Source organism: Ranitomeya variabilis, chromosome 4, assembly GCF_051348905.1.
Source record: "Ranitomeya variabilis isolate aRanVar5 chromosome 4, aRanVar5.hap1, whole genome shotgun sequence".
Classification (NCBI taxonomy): domain Eukaryota; kingdom Metazoa; phylum Chordata; class Amphibia; order Anura; family Dendrobatidae; genus Ranitomeya; species Ranitomeya variabilis.
Window position 1 is genome coordinate 681,160,113 of NC_135235.1, and position 16,412 is coordinate 681,176,524.

The 16,412-nt window shown below is 43.0% G+C and overlaps 1 protein-coding gene across 3 annotated transcripts in view; it reads right to left on the reverse strand.

Moving 5' to 3' along the window:
* Positions 1-16,412, reverse strand: part of LOC143766361 (oocyte zinc finger protein XlCOF7.1-like) — a 76,290-nt gene that overhangs the window by 14,681 nt on the left and 45,197 nt on the right. For 2 of the 3 annotated variants that reach the window (XM_077253994.1, XM_077253993.1), the window contains exons 2-5: positions 5,949-6,098; positions 5,640-5,819; positions 5,433-5,556; positions 5,252-5,349 (exon numbers count right to left, since the gene is read on the reverse strand). In XM_077253994.1, coding sequence (XP_077110109.1) covers positions 5,252-5,349; positions 5,433-5,556; positions 5,640-5,819; positions 5,949-6,098 — 552 coding nt within the window. Of the gene's footprint in view, positions 1-5,251; positions 5,350-5,432; positions 5,557-5,639; positions 5,820-5,948; positions 6,099-13,115; positions 13,189-16,412 lie in introns of those variants that run through there. The other variant, XM_077253995.1, reaches the window with a different exon arrangement.

Genomic DNA, 16,412 nt, shown 5'->3' on the forward strand with positions numbered 1-16,412 from the left:
TGGGCAGTTATAGGGACTAGTCACTGGTGAGAGGGAGCAGTAATGGGATGGTGTATATATATACCGTATATATGTGAGGGTAAGAGGCTGCACTTCATATCTGTGCATTGCATGCTGCTGTGTGCTGATTCCCCCCCTTCCCATTTATGGAGTGTGGTGACCTGTGTGTGACCTTATCTCTGTACAATACAGTTTGATGATGCTGGGTATACAGATCCAGTGTGACAGGTTACTCTCACTATATATATGTGATATATGAGTAAAGGCTCCATCTCTGTACAGTACAGTCTGATGATGCTGGGTGTACAGATCCAGTGTGACAGGTTACTCTCACTATATGTGTGATATATGAGTAAAGGCTCCATCTCTGTACAGTACAGTCTGATGATGCTGGGTGTACAGATCCAGTGTGACAGGTTACTCTCACTATATGTGTGATATATGAGTAAAGGCTCCATCTCTGTGCAGCATGCTTATCATGTATACAGACTTTGAGTGCATGTTAGATCCTGGGTCTCCAGGTTACTTTCCTTGCTGCACATATAATTTGTGTATGACTTCCAAATCCGTGCTTTATTTCTGGAGATATGGCAGCCTTTAGTCCTATTATGTTGCATGCTGTCCTGCCTGATATATCCACCCCCCTTTTTCTATATATCTAAGATGGTGGATAGCACAAGCCTGAGTGCATTACCTGGAGCCTTACTATATATATATATATTATCAGATGTCAATAAATATTCAGGGAGTAATTCAGCACATGGCGTGGTGGTGAGTGGGGCACTAATAATGCAGCATATGGCAGGCAGTGAGTGGACATAGCTCAGCACATGGCGGGCAGTGAGTGGACACTAATAGCTCAGCACATGGTGGGGGCAGTGAGTGGGCACTCCTAGTGTGATGCTGCACCTTGCTCTGGAGAACACATCATGGGCCCAGTTTTCAGCCCTGTCTCTCGTCTATTGTATGTAGGTAGTGTTACTGACTGGGGACACAGACCTTGCAGTTTTCTGCACATACACTTATGGCTGCAGGCAGCTTATACTAGACCTACATACATATATTTTCCTACGATGTATGTGCAGCTGGTGATTAGAGAGCCTTTCTGTAACTGCTGTAGAGGAGCAGGCGGCTTCTTTATTGTTACAGCATATAACACAGCATTGCCCATCATCGAATTTATCTGACCTTATGATGGGACATTTTCCAGTATCAACCTGTAATATACCTTGGTTGTAAACTTACATGGTGTTTTCATCTTCACTTCTCCCACATCTTGTGCAGTTGGGGGGGTCCTTGAAGTTGGTTATAAATTGTTCTGGGGGATCCATTGGGATATGGATTCCTCTTTTTGGAATTTAATTTGGTTCTTGATCTGGTGAATGGTGGAGGGGATTTTCAGCAAGGGTTTGTTGAATCCTCAGGAAGTTCAAGTGAACATTGGAACCCTGTGGTTGTGGTGCTCCCGAGCTGGTGGGGTAACGGCTGGGAGTAATTGGTACATTTTATGTTCACTTTTTGTTTGGTAATCACCAGATCTTATGAGCTTCAAGGACTCCTCCCAGCATGTTAATGTTCTTTATGCTTTGATGTTTTATTGTATGCTGTTTTAATTCTTATATTGTCCCCTTCATATATTTGCAGGAATGGTGTATACCCACCGAGTGCTTAATTTTATATTACCTAAGATGGTGGATAGCACAGACTTAGTGGATTACCTGGAGCCGGGCAGTTGGGGGGGTCCTTGAAGTTGGTTGCAAATTGGTCTGGGGGATCCATTGGGATATGGATTCTTCCGTTTGGTATTAAATATGGTTCTGGATCTGGTGAAATGTGGAGGGGAGTTTCGGCAAGGGTTTGTCGGATCCTCAGGAAGTGCAAGTGAACATTGGAACCCTGTGGTTATGGTGCTCCCGAGCTGGTGGGGTAACGGCTGGGAGTAATTGTTGGTACATTTTATGTTCACTTTATGTTTGGTAATCGCCAGATCTTATGAGCTTCAAGGACTCCTCCCAGCGAGCTAAGGTTATTTATGCTTTGTTGGGTTATTGTATGTTTGTTTTTAATAAAGGTATTAAAGAAAAAAAAAAAAAAAAAAAGCACTTATTTGTTTCTTTTTTAGTGGGTCCTTGAAGCTAATTATGATTTGGTCAGTAGGGGTAACCATCTCAGGTATGGACCCTCTGTTTAGGGGGGTATTCATCATAGTATGACCCTTTGTGTGGAGGAGTAAACATCTCGGGTATGACCCCTGGATGGAGGGGTGTACATCATAGTATGACCCCCTGGTATGGAGGGGTAGCCATCTTTGGTATGGCCCCCTGGTGTGGAGGAGTGACCATCACAGTATGGCCCCCTGGTCTCCAGAAGCATTTATATCCTACAAGACCCAGTTAGGGTAAAGTCCCTGTGGACATGGCAATCATATTCTACATGCCTACAAATTAAATTGGGTCCTATGAGCTAGGAACAATAGCTTAAAAAAAAAAAAAAAGGCATGCATTTCAATACAATCTGTAGCTTCAAGGACGCTCTCTTTTTTTCATGTGACTTGAGAATGCTGAGGCACAGATTTTGACTGTTTATATTGACCAACTCTTGTTTCTTTCAAGGTTGTCCTCTGGACAATGCAGTAATCTGGGGAATTAAACTGAAGAGCAATGTACCTAATATGGGTGCCCTGGAGTCAGTGGGAGTGACTAAGGGAAAAGTAATAAAGTGCATCTCGATGCCCTTGAGCCAGTGGGAGCGGCTAAGGGTGAAGAAATCAAGCGCATTAACACGAAGGGCGATGTGCCTATTCCCAATGCCTTTGTCCCAGTTGGAGAGGGTTAATGGTATTTGTTATCAAATGCCTGTAAAGCAATTAACAATGGCGTGGCAAGGTTATTAATAATGCCTTTGTAGAATTTTCTGCTATAGGCTTATTTCATTTACTATGTCCAAATATTACAGAAATTGTTCAAATTATTTAATGATCGGTTATAATGTTGATATTATATTGTGTATGGCTTTTAATTTCTCCTTGTTTATAATATCTTTCTCTTTATATACACTCATCACTTTTTGGGTAGTAATAGTAAGTGGGTTTAAGAATTGGCCCAGCAACTGTATGTAATGGTGGTTTCTAGAACTAAAATCTGTGAATTAGTGAGTTATTAGAGCTGGCTACAATACATGCGGTATAATAGTTTTTGAGGCATGACAGATGTCATTATACAGGTAGTCAGACTGTGGCTACCCCTTTATTATGGTTTAGTTTCTGCATTACCCATTATAGGATCCACATTGCAGCATGTTTAGCGGCTGTTATTTTGCTGTAGTTACCGTATTATTGATCATAATTTGGTAGTGTTGCATTGTTAAAATTAATCTGTAGTCCTGGAATTTTGTTACTTATATGCACAGTCTTTCCATAGCATGCAGAAGTCGTTGATGACTTTATTAGGCATGGGTGATGGGGGTCGAGTCCATTCAAGGTGTCAAATGGCCTCGCTGGTGGCGGTTTAGGAGTCAGGTGGAAGTTGCAGACAAGTTAAGGTGGACTCATTTTAACTAATAGAGGATGTAAAACCTCATGGTGGTGAGCAGGCTCGGCTTTGGTGGCCAGCCTCAAGGACGTTGTAATGGTAACATCAATCAGGGGCGGGCACAGTGGTTAAGCACAGGAGTGAGGATAATAGGGTCATTGGTGCCCTGAAAGTTTACTGGCTCTGCTTGAATGGCAAGCCAGTGCGTGCCGCCCCTTTATGGCTGTCTGTCCTGGTGCTGTATGTCAGACAGATGGGGATATCGCAGTACTTGTGAATCCCAATGTACTAGCACTCCACCTGACTCCTACTGTGATTATTTAATCCTGTGATTTGAATAAAAGCTGTGGCCATTTTGACAACCAAAATAATGTGTTTTGTGTATTTATTTTAGTACCTAGGTTTACAGTAGTTATGGTGGTTTTAAGAAGGAGTGGGGTCCATCCCATATCCAAAAGTCAAGAAACCACCGGAGACTAGATGGAGGTGGACATGACTTGGGGATGGGTGGACCGAGAACTCCTGCAGCTTTTGTTTGTATTGCGGTGTAGATTTTAAACAAGAGTGTTGTTGCTTTAAGAGGAAGTTTAGATGTTTGTGCCTGGTGTATTACTGTGAGGAGGGTGGGGCTTATATAGGGGAGGAAACTCTGGCTCTCCCTCTCTCTCTCACAGGATGGACAGGAGGAAACATTACCCGCCCTCCCGCCCTGTTTATAATCTTTGTCCTTAAACTTTTTAATTATTGCTTGTATAATGATAAATTTTTCATTGTATTTTTGAATTTGTCATTGTATATCTTGTACCATGTTCAATTGTATATTGGCTATAAAGAGTTATTATTTGTGGTAACCTTCTAAGCCCAAGGGAAGGGCAATCCTTCAGCTATGGTTCCCTGGAGGTTTCCTCCACAGGGGGTTTTTCCTCTCCTGAGCGCTGTAGGATGACTCTTTGTGAGTCGGGGGTTTGCCAAGTTTAGTCCCATTAATGCTTTTGCAGGGACTTCTAGTTTTTAAGTTTACAAAAATGATTTAATTATTTATAAAAAAAAAAAAAAGGTGTCAAATGAGACTTGGAATATTTAACCCGTCACGGCTTTGTGGTTTAGGAGTCAGGTGGAAGTTGCAGACAAGTTAAGGTGGACTCATTTTAACTAATAGAGGATGTAAAACCTCATGGTGGTGAGCAGGCTCGGCTTTGGTGGCCAGCCTCAAGGACGTTGTAATGGTAACATCAATCAGGGGCGGGCACAGTGGTTAAGCACAGGAGTGAGGATAATAGGGTCATTGGTGCCCTGAAAGTTTACTGGCTCTGCTTGAATGGCAAGCCAGTGCGTGCCGCCCCTTTATGGCTGTCTGTCCTGGTGCTGTATGTCAGACAGATGGGGATATCGCAGTACTTGTGAATCCCAATGTACTAGCACTCCACCTGACTCCTACTGTGATTATTTAATCCTGTGATTTGAATAAAAGCTGTGGCCATTTTGACAACCAAAATAATGTGTTTTGTGTATTTATTTTAGTACCTAGGTTTACAGTAGTTATGGTGGTTTTAAGAAGGAGTGGGGTCCATCCCATATCCAAAAGTCATGCCATATCCAACATTCTCATTACACAAGTATAAAACATATAATACTGGTGGATAAAACAAGACTGAGTACAAGACCTTCACAGCCACCTACACATCATAAGGGAGATCTCATGACACCTTCTCTCCATCTACCTGATGAAACTGAGGAACATTGGGATCTTCTTGTTTACAGTCCTGTGGAAGAAGAGGACAGGAACATCTCTCTGGTGTTGTCCTCTTTCTGGATAGATCTGGAAGAAACACAAACAGGGACTGAATTCATTCTTTACATATAGATAATTATAGGCCGTGTGTATTTAGTCCTGTCTATTACCTGGTGATGTCAAGGGCTTGACAACCTCCATCTTGACGTCCTTGTATACATCTTTGTGTCCTTCTAAATACTCCCACTCCTCCATGGTGAAATAGACTGCGACATCCTGACACCTTATAGGAACCTGACACATACAATGATACCGTCATCCCTGCAATATGTTCATAGCGTTACTGTATAATATCCCAGCATTCCCAGCAGTGTCACCTCTCCAGTCAGCAGCTCAATCATCTTGTAGGTGAGTTCTAGGATCTTTTGGTCATTGATGTCCTCATGTATTAAGGGATGAGGAGGCGGCCCCATGATTGGGCTCAGGGGTCTTCCCCATCCCTCAGAGACAGGGTCCTGACAGCGCTCACTAGAGGTCTTCTTCAGTACTGTGTAATCCTGGTTATGGAGAGACACATTAATAAATCTCACTACAGACATTTCCAGAGTCCTCACCTCTCCAGTTCTATCCATCTGTTATTCCCATAAATAAGAATGATGTAATGTGACGTCATCAGAATCTCTCACCTCTCCAGTAAGCCGGAAGATGATCTCTAGGGTGAGGTGTAATATCCTCTCCGCCATCTTGTCTCTGTCCATATCCATCTTTAATGTGTAAATCAAGAAAATTCTCTTATACAGAAGATCTTCACTGAGAGGATCCGATATTGTAGAGACCTGTATGAGAAGATGAGCCGATGTAACATCATAAAAATCCTGTGTAATAATACAATTACTGGAGATAATAAGGGGAAACATATCAGGATATAAAACGTATAGATGTTGTACTCTCTTTTCGTGTATGGACTGGAACATAAGTTGAATTGCTGACACAGACATGTTCTCCATGTTCCAAATCTCTGGCTATGTAACTCACTGCTTCGGCAACTGATTGGCTGTAGAAATCACAAGATGTTTGGGACTGACCAGAAAATACAAAAAAAGAATGGCGAGGACTAGTGATGAGAGAGTATACTCGTTGCTCAGGTTTTCCCGAGCATGCTTGGGTGGTCTCCGAGTATTTATGACTGCTCGGAGATTTAGTTTTCATCGCCACAGCTGGATGATTTACGGCTACTAGCCAGCCTGAGTACATGTGGGGGTTGCCTGGATGCTAGGGAACCCCCACATGTAATCAAGCTGTCTAGTAGCCGCAAATCATCTAGCTGCGGCAAGGAAAACTAAATCTCCGAGCAGTCATAAATACTCGGAGACCACCCGCGCGTGCTCGGGAAAACCCAAGCAACGAGTATACTCGCTCATCACTAGTGAGGACCCAAGCAGCAATGATATCTTTGTTATTTTACAGTATTTAGTTTTCTTCTTTACATCTACTAATAAAACCTATATATTTAGACCACACACAACAAGCAGTTTCTACCTCGGAGTCGGCAGCTGAGTATGTTTCTCATAGAATCATCTTTCATAACGCTAATTCTCGTCTCATTTACCGACACTGGAATCGGCATTAGCAATACTGCAGGAGATATTCATTACACGTGACATGAGAAATAACTACTTCATGATGAGGACGACATCTTCATCTTCTACTACGGCTCTAGAAACATTTGGCCAGAGTCCGTCACTGATTCCATCACCACCGGCCGTCTGTATGAATGTTTCCCGTCTTCCCCGCACTGTAATCATCTATCACGTTAGATCTCAGGTCTGAGTAACACAGATAAGTTTGAGGCTTTAATAAAAGCTTGTTTGTAAGAACACCTAGACACGAGTTAATTGAGGCCAATGTCTCCATATACAGGTTTTTTTTTTCCTCTAGATATGATGCTTTTTGAGGGGCATTTTCCCATCTGTAGGCGTTCATATACTGCATGAAATACACCCCCAAAAAATATATTCAATTGTTGCAAAATTTAATTGAAGATGGAGGTACTGAGGGAACATTATACTGTGGGTGTGTGGGATGGCAGTACTGTGGGAACATTACACTATATCTGGGTGATGGTGGTACTGTGGGAAAATTATACTGTGTGTGGGGGGATGACGGTACTGTGGGAACATCATACTGTGTGTGGGGGGATTGCACTACTGGAAGAACACTGTACTGTGTGCGGGTGAATGGCAGTACTGTGGGAATATTATATAGTGTGTGGCGAGATGGCTGTACTGTGCATAAATTATACTTTTTGTGGAGGCATGGTGGTACTATGAGAACATTATACTGTGCGAGGGATACTGGTACTGTGGGAACATTATATTGTGTGTGGGGGATGGCTGTACTGAGAGAACATTATATTGTGTGGGGGACATGGCGGTACTGTGGGAACATTATACTGTGTGGGGGATGGCAGTACTGTGGAAACATTATACTCTATGTGGGGGTATGTCAAGGACAACACCTTACAAGCATCAATTTATCATAAGCCCACAGGATGTCCGGATATTACTGAGAAATATATTTCTACAACAAGGATACCATCCACTGGTAATAGATGAACAGATCCACAGAGCTACAAGGATCCCAAGAAGCAGCCTCATGGATTACAGACTTAGGGAGGACAACAACAGGGTGCCTCTTGTGGTCACATACAATCCCCACATGAGCATCCTAAGGAAAATTGGTGCTGATCTCCAACCCATATTCCACAGAGGCCACAAATTGAAAGAAATATTCCCAGAACTACCAGTTCTGTCCTACAAACAGCCCCCTTAGGTCCCTTTCACACATTAGTTTTTTGCCGTAAGTCACAATCCGTTGGCTCGACGTATCAACGGATCCGTCGCAGAAAGTGAAAAACTGATGCGATGGATTCATTTTTTCGACAGATCTGACTAGGGGGGCTGGCTAATTGGATCCGAAACAAGCAGAGCATGCTCAGTTAAAAAAATGGAATCCATCACCAGATTCCGTCACTTGACGGATCCGGCACCCATAGGCTTCCATTCTAGCAAACGACAGACGGCGGAAACAAAAATTGTTACTTTGTCTGTTGTCTCCGGCCCTGGACAAACAATTTTCGATAGATCCGGCGAACGACGGATGAAACGTGAGGCCATCCATCGCAATCCATGTCTATGAGAACAAAAAGTGATTCGGTGGCATCAGTCGCCAGATCCCTTTTTTTTCAAAATTCAACGGATTGCGACTGATAGCAAAAATCTGATGTGTGAAAGGGGCTTTAAGGAATCTCCTTGTCAGAAGTCTCTCATCACTATCAGTGACGAGCACATTCCCATGTAACAATAAAAATGCAAAACTTGTACCCACATATTACCGACAAATACAGTCCACACACCAAACACAAACCAGGACTATAAGGTCATGGATTTCTTTTCATGTACATCCTCCAATGTGGTGTACATGATACAATGTACAAGGTGCCCTGGAGTCCTTTATATTGGGGAAACCATGCAAAAACTACAAACAAGGATGAATCTAAACTGACACACTATCAGGAATGAAATGGACATGCCTGTGGGAAAACATTTCTCTGGACCTGGACGCAGTATGACAGACTTAAACATCTTAGTACTAAAAAGTAATTTTAAGGACAACAGAGAGAGAAAAAATTGGGAATTCAAACTGATAAAGATGTTCAATTCTTTGACACTAGGACTCAATTTAACACCTGATTTATGAGTCATTACATGGATACAATTCACACCTCCACCAGACAGACTCCAGATAACTAAGTATATGTGCACACGTTGCGGATTTGACGCTGCGGATCCGCATCAGTTTTCCATGCGTTGTACAGTACCATGTAAACATATGGAAAACCAATTCCATTACTTGTTTATTCTGATAGTTTCCCTCTTTTAGTAATTTTACATTGAGCTAGCAGTACACCATCTATGAGGTTCTTATATGTTTTGCATTACTTATGTGTCACTTGTTATGCAGCATTTATTATTTAACATGCATTAGTGTTTAACCCCTTTATTCCCGAGGGTGGCTTGCACGTTAATGACCAGGTTAATTTTTACAATTCTGACCACTGTCATTTTGAGGTAATAAGTATGGAACGCTTCCATGGATCCCAATGATTCTGACATTGTTTTCTCGTGACATATTGTAGTTCATGATAGCGGTAAAATTTCTTTGATATGATGCGTTTATTTGGGAAAAAAAACAGAAATTTGGGAAAATATTGTAAATGTTGCAATTTTCCAACTTTCAATTTGCAGGTCCTTAAAGCTATGTGCACACGTTCAGGATTTCTTGCAGAAAGCTCCTGAGCAAAACTGGACATTTTCTGCAAGAAATCCGCATGCGTTTTTACCGCGTTTTTGGTGCTTTTTTTTGCAGATTTTTCCGGAGGTTCCCAATGCAATAATATAGTGGGAAATCCACAAAAAAAAATCGCATTCTAAATGATGGGAGGCATAATGTATGCTTTTTTCGTGTTTTTATAGCGAAAAAAACGCGAAAAATCTGCTACGTGTGCACACAGCCTAAATCACAGAGATACAGTGCCTTGCGAAAGTATTCGGCTCCCTGGAACTTTTCAACCATTTCCCACATATCATGCGTCAATCATAAAGATACCAAATGTAAATTTTTGGTGAAGAATCAACAACAAGTGGAACACAATTGTGAAGTTGAACAAAATTTATTGGTTATTTTAAATTTTTGTGGAAATTCAATAACTGAAAAGTGGGGCGTGCAATATTATATTATAGTTCTTATGTTATTGCGCCATACTGATCAAACATAATACAACCATACATATCACATATAATACTGTCATATAAATCACACATAATGCCATCATACAGGTCACACATAATAATTAGCGGCATCAAGTGTGGTCTATATGGCAGTGCAATGTAATAAATATATCCAGCAGTATTATGTTTGATCTATATGGCAGCATTATGTTAAAAATATATGTGGCAACAAAACGTGCGGTCCATATTACAGTATTATGTAATAGATATATCTGGCGGCATTATGTACAGTCTTGGCCAAAAGTATTCACACCCCAGCAATTCTGTCAGATAATACTCAGTTTCTTCCTGAAAATGATTGCAAACACAAATTCTTTGGTATTATTATCTTCATTTAATTTGTCTTAAATGAAAAACCACAAAAGAGAATGAATCAAAAAGCAAAACATTGATCATTTCACACAAAACTCCAAAAATGGGCCAGACAAAAGTATTGGCACCCTCAGCCTAATACTTGGTTGCAGAACCTTTAGCCAAAATAACTGCGACCAACCGCTTCCGGTAACCATCAGTGAGTTTCTTACAATGCTCTGATGGAATTTTAGACCATTCTTCTTTGGCAAACTGCTCCAGGTCCCTGATATTTGAAGGGTGCCTTCTCCAAACTGCCATTTTTAGATCTCTCCACAGGTGTTCTATGGGATTCAGGTCTGGATTCATTGCTGGCCACCTTAGAAGTCTCCAGTGCTGTCTCTCAGACCATTTTCTAGTGCTTTTTGAAGTGTGTTTTGGGTCATTGTCCTGCTGGAAGACCCATGACCTCTGAGGGAGACCCAGCTTTCTCACACTGGGCCCTACATTATGCTGCAAAATTTGTTGGTAGTCTTCAGACTTCATAATGCCATGCACACGGTCAAGCAGTCCAGTGCCAGAGGCAGCAAAGCAACCCCAAAACATCAGGGAACCTCCGCCATGTTTGACTGTAGGGACCGTGTCCTTTTCTTTGAATGCCTCTTTTTTTCTCCTGTAAACTCTATGTTGATGCCTTTGCCCAAAAAGCTCTACTTTTGTCTCATCTGACCAGAGAACATTATTCCAAAATGTTTTAGGCTTTTTCAGGTAAGTTTTGGCAAACTCCAGCCTGGCATTTTTGTGTCTCGGGGTAAGAAGTGGGGTCTTCCTGGGTCTCCTACCATACAGTCCCTTTTCTTTCAGACGCCGACGGATAGTAAGGGTGGACACTGTTGTACCCTCGGACTGCAGGGCAGCTTGAACTTGTTTGGATGTTAGTCGAGGTTCTTTATCCAACATCCGCACAATCTTGCGTTGAAATCTCTTGTCAATTTTTCTTTTCTGTCCACATCTAGGGAGGTTAGCCACAGTGCCATGGGCTTTAAACTTCTTGATGACACTGCGCACGGTAGACACAGGAACATTCAGGTCTTTGGAGATGGACTTGTAGCCTTGAGATTGCTCATGCTTCCTCACAATTTGGTTTCTCAAGTCTTCAGACAGTTCTTTGGTCTTCTTTCTTTTCTCCATGCTCAATGTGGTACACACAAGGACACAGGACAGAGGTTGAGTCAACTTTAATCCATGTCAACTGGCTGCAAGTGTGATTTAGTTATTGCCAACACCTGTTAGGTGCCACAGGTAAGTTACAGGTGCTGTTAATTACACAAATTAGAGAAGCATCACATGATTTTTCGAACAGTGCCAATACTTTTGTCCACCCCCTTTTCTATGTTTGGTGTGGAATTATATCCAATTTGGCTTTAGGACAATTCTTTTTGTGTTTTTTTAATTTAAGACAAATTAAATGAAGATAATAATAACAAAGAATTTGTGTTTGCAATCATTTTCAGGAAGAAACTGAGTATTATCTGACAGAATTGCAGGGGTGTGAATACTTTTGGCCATGACTGTATGACCTATATGGCAGTACTATGTAATAAATATATATGGCGGTATATTTATTATGTAAAGGCAGGAAAGTAGTTGTGAGCTATGCCCTTCTGTGACCCCCACAATTATTATTTATTTATTTTTTTTTGGGGGGGGGGCAATTAGACCTTATGCTATGTCGCCCTATGATTTGTATGTACGCCTCTGGTGACGATCCTCACAGCTTGTCCTGAAAGACACCAGGCTTGGGGTGTCAGTGAGATTGAGGTGAGTTTCAGGGAGAATGAGATAGGTGTCAGGGAGTATGGGGTGGGTGTCAGGGGGCATGGGGCGAGTGTCAGTGAGCTTAGGGTGGGTGTCAGGGCCCAGCCTCAGTCTTTCCTCTTCTGCTCCCTGGATCACTAGTCTCAGACTGCTGCCACCTGCCCTCTGCTCTGGAATGTATAGTAGGATGATCAGGCAGGAGACCTGAGGAGCTGCCGGACTACAACACTTAGGAGCTCAGTCCTGGCATGCTGGGACTTGTAGTGACACAGCAGCTAGAGCTTGCTGAGTGTCATCACCCCCTGGGGTCTGCTCCCTTGTGCCAACCATAGCCCAAGTGTTAGAACAGTATTATTATGGCGCTCCCAGGAGATGGACATGTGCCAGGGCGGCTGTCAGACCTTCTGCAGAACCCTGGATCCACCCCACCTCTTTACACTGTGCAGACCCCCCACCTGATCCATAAGTGAAGCCCCCAGGCTGCTGCCTGTCAGCACACTGATCCCCCCGCACTATGCACAGCAGGCAGGGAAGAGTTAACCATTACAGGCCAGCCTCGGTGCTGCCCCTTGTAACCAGGCAGGGATCCTGTGCTGAAGAGAATTGCTCTATTATTAGAAACATGGAGCCTCGGACTCCAGGCTGCACCTACAGTCACTGTGTCAGGGTGATGAAGTGCAACACATCCAGGCTCCAGCCACAAATCAGTGCTGCGCAGAAAAGCAGCAGACATAACGCTCCATGTACAGGGAGACTCGCTGCTGCTGGGTGATTTCCTGCCCGTGGACTGAGGGAGGAAGCTTTCAGCAAGACAGCGCAGGTCGGCAGTGATCGCAGCCTGTACTGTAAAACTAATTACAGGCTGCGATCACTGCTAGTGCTGCAGATACTTACCCCAAACCCTCGCTCTCAGCAGCTTCTCCTCAACCTTCTGTCATCGCAGCCCACAGCAAACAAAATGGCCGCGATCTCCTCCCATAGCTGTGACTTAGCAGCTCAGTGGGCCTGCCCTGGTCACAGCTGAGAGGCAGGAGGAGCGGCCTCAATGTAAGGCCGGCGTCACACTCAGCGTACGGAAATATGGTCCATATTTTACGGCCGTAATACGCAGTAATTTTCCCAAAACACTGTTCCGTATTCAATGCGAGGATGCCATTTTTACGGACAAATGTATCCGTATGGCTTCCGTACGGCGATTTTTTTGCGCAGGCTTACAAAATGGACATATCATGGATCCATCGGCTAAAATATTCCTAAAAACATATATACAGTCTATATATAGATATATATATATGTCAGTGAGACACATATATAGTTATATCTAATTCAGCGCAAGATAGCAGATGGATTTACAGCGTGGGAATGACAGATCGACGGAAGGTATGGAATACTGTTGTTTTTTTTGTTTAACTTTATTTCAGATGACAAGGGTCTTCAGGTGGATTGAGAGTATAATAAAATATTAAAACACCCTGTGTCTTTATTTCATTAAAATACTTTTTAATAATGTGTGTGTGTTTTATTAACCATTTCATACTATTGGATTAATAATGGATAGGTGTCATAATTGACGCCTCTCCATTATTAACCTGGCTTAATGTCACCTTACAATAGCAAGGTGACATTAAACCTTCATTACCCCATATCCCACCACTAAACGGGAGTGGGAAGAGAGAGGCTAAGTGCCAGAATAGTCGCATCTTCCAGATGTGCCTTTTCTGGGGTGGCTGGGGGCAGATGTTTTTAGCCAGGGGGGGTCCTATAGCCATTGTACCTCCTTAGGCTATTAATATCTGCCCTCAGTCACTGGCTTTCCCACTCTGGCGGAGAAAATTGCGTGGGAGCCCACGCCAATTTTTTCCAGGATTTAACCCTTTAATAGCTAGAGCTTCAAAATTTTACACACAGACACTTGTTACATTAGTAAAGAGGAATATGTAATAAAAAAAAAGGGATATGAGATGGTTTACTGTATGTAAACCATGTCTCATATCCTGTCGGGTTTGTGAAGGAGAGAACAAAAGCCGGCAATTGAATTACCGGCTTTTATGCTATCTTGCGCTGAATTAAATATATATATATATATATATATATATATATATATATATATATATATATATATATATATATATATATATATATATATATATATATATATATATATATGTGTCTCACTGACATATATATATACCTATTCTATGCGTACACATTTATTCTACCTATTCTATTCTATTCTGTCAGTGTGATTTTACTGTATACCGCACTGAATTGCTGGCTTTTCTAGAGAACACCGCTGCGTATTTCTCGCAAGTCACACGCATGGTCCGTGTGTAATCCATAATTTTCTCGCCCCCATAGACTTTCATTGGCGGATTTTTTGCGCAATACGCTGACAAACGCAGCATGCTGCGATTTTCTAAGGCCGTATAAGACCGTATTGTCATGTCGGACGCTATTCACACTAGGGCGTCCGACAGACAGCGGTAATTCCGCATTTGTCCACTTTTCTCAGTGGCGCCGGCTAGATTTCATCTAGGTTATTCGGGGGTTAATCTAGCTGGTACTCGGATTGGAGGCTGGGTCTCACCCACTGCCTTTAAATACTGAACTTTGGGCGTCGCCGATTATAGCTTGTGTCTTGTGCCTGGTGATCTCAGTCTGGAGTGGTGGTCTAGGAAAGGAAATATCGTATCTGGTGGTGTATTATCCTTCGTCATATTTTTCCTTCCTATATTTGTATTTGTTTTGCCCTGTGCACATTATAGTGTTTTCCTGTGTGTCTGCGGCGTGGTGCGTTTTTAGTTGCATTTAACTCAGTGGAGAGGTTTTTTTCTGCTCTTGGACTCATTTATGATGATCCTGACAGATTGGCTTTAGCAGAATCTAAAATTCGCGCTCTCCACCAGGGGGAGCGAATGGCAGAGGATTACTGTTCTGAATTTCGCCGCTGGGCGGTGGACACGCAGTGGAATGACCCGGCGCTGCGGAGTCAATTTGTTCATGGGGTTTCGAGAAGGGTTAAACAAGCCCTTCTGATGTATGAGACTCCTGCTTCTCTAGAGTCTGCTATGAGTCTTGTTGTTCGCATTGATCGCCGTTTGCGTCAGGGGGTGCAAGAGACGTCGCCTTTGGGTGAAGGCGTAGGTGCATGTGAGGTTGCTGCAGGTGAGCCCATGGAGCCTATGCAAATCGCAGGGGTGTCACATCCTCGTGTCCCCTCGCTCAGGAAGCAGGGAGCCTGTTTTTACTGTGGTAAAGATGGGCATTATGTAAATGCTTGACCTCTGTTACCTAAGAAAAAGCGCATCGGCGGAAAACTACTAAGCTCAGAGGGTGTGGAGGAGACTAATCTGAGTTCATGCATATCTTCCATTGTGGTCTCTCAATGTATGCTCCCTGCCAGGGTTATGGTCGCTGGCAGAGAGATGCCTATCACTGTTTTTGTGGATAGTGGTTCGGCCACTAATGTCATTGATGAGGAGTTTGCGCGCAATGCCGGGTTCACGGTCAAAAAACTGCCTCATCCTATCCAGGTGGTCACCATCAATGCTGCTCCTCTCCCACAGGGGGAAATTACTGAGTTTGTGGCTGAAGTGAAACTCCACATTGGGGTACTACATTTCGATCAGGTTACATGTAGGGTGCTCAGTAATCTTCCTGCACAAATGGTTTTGGGTTTTCCATGGTTATCTTTGCATAACCCGGTGATTGACTGGAAAACTCAGGACATAATCCAGTGGAGCGGATTTTGCCAGGAGAATTGCCTGGCCACATGTGTGTCTGCCGTGACTCCTAGCATTCCTGAGTCACTGCTGGATTTCGCGGATGTGTTCTCAGAGAAGGGTTGCTCAGAATTGCCACCACATCGCCCCTATGACTGTACTATCAGGTTTAAACCTGGGGCCAAATTGCCTAAAGCTAGGATGTTTAACATCTCTGGTCCTGAGAGGCAAGCTTTAAAGGACTACAGAGGGACAGACAGGGTTTCACTAGTCTGAGGGATATTGCAGGGGCCCGGGAAATCAGCTGTATTCTGCCCAGTACCCCCGTGACACGTATAATACGAATCAGTAAAATACGGCAGATAGGAGCAGGGCCATAGAGAATCATTGTACCGTATGCAATCCGTATTTTCTGCGCCTCTCATACGTCTGTAAAACACGCCAGTGTGACGCCGGCCTAAGGCTACTT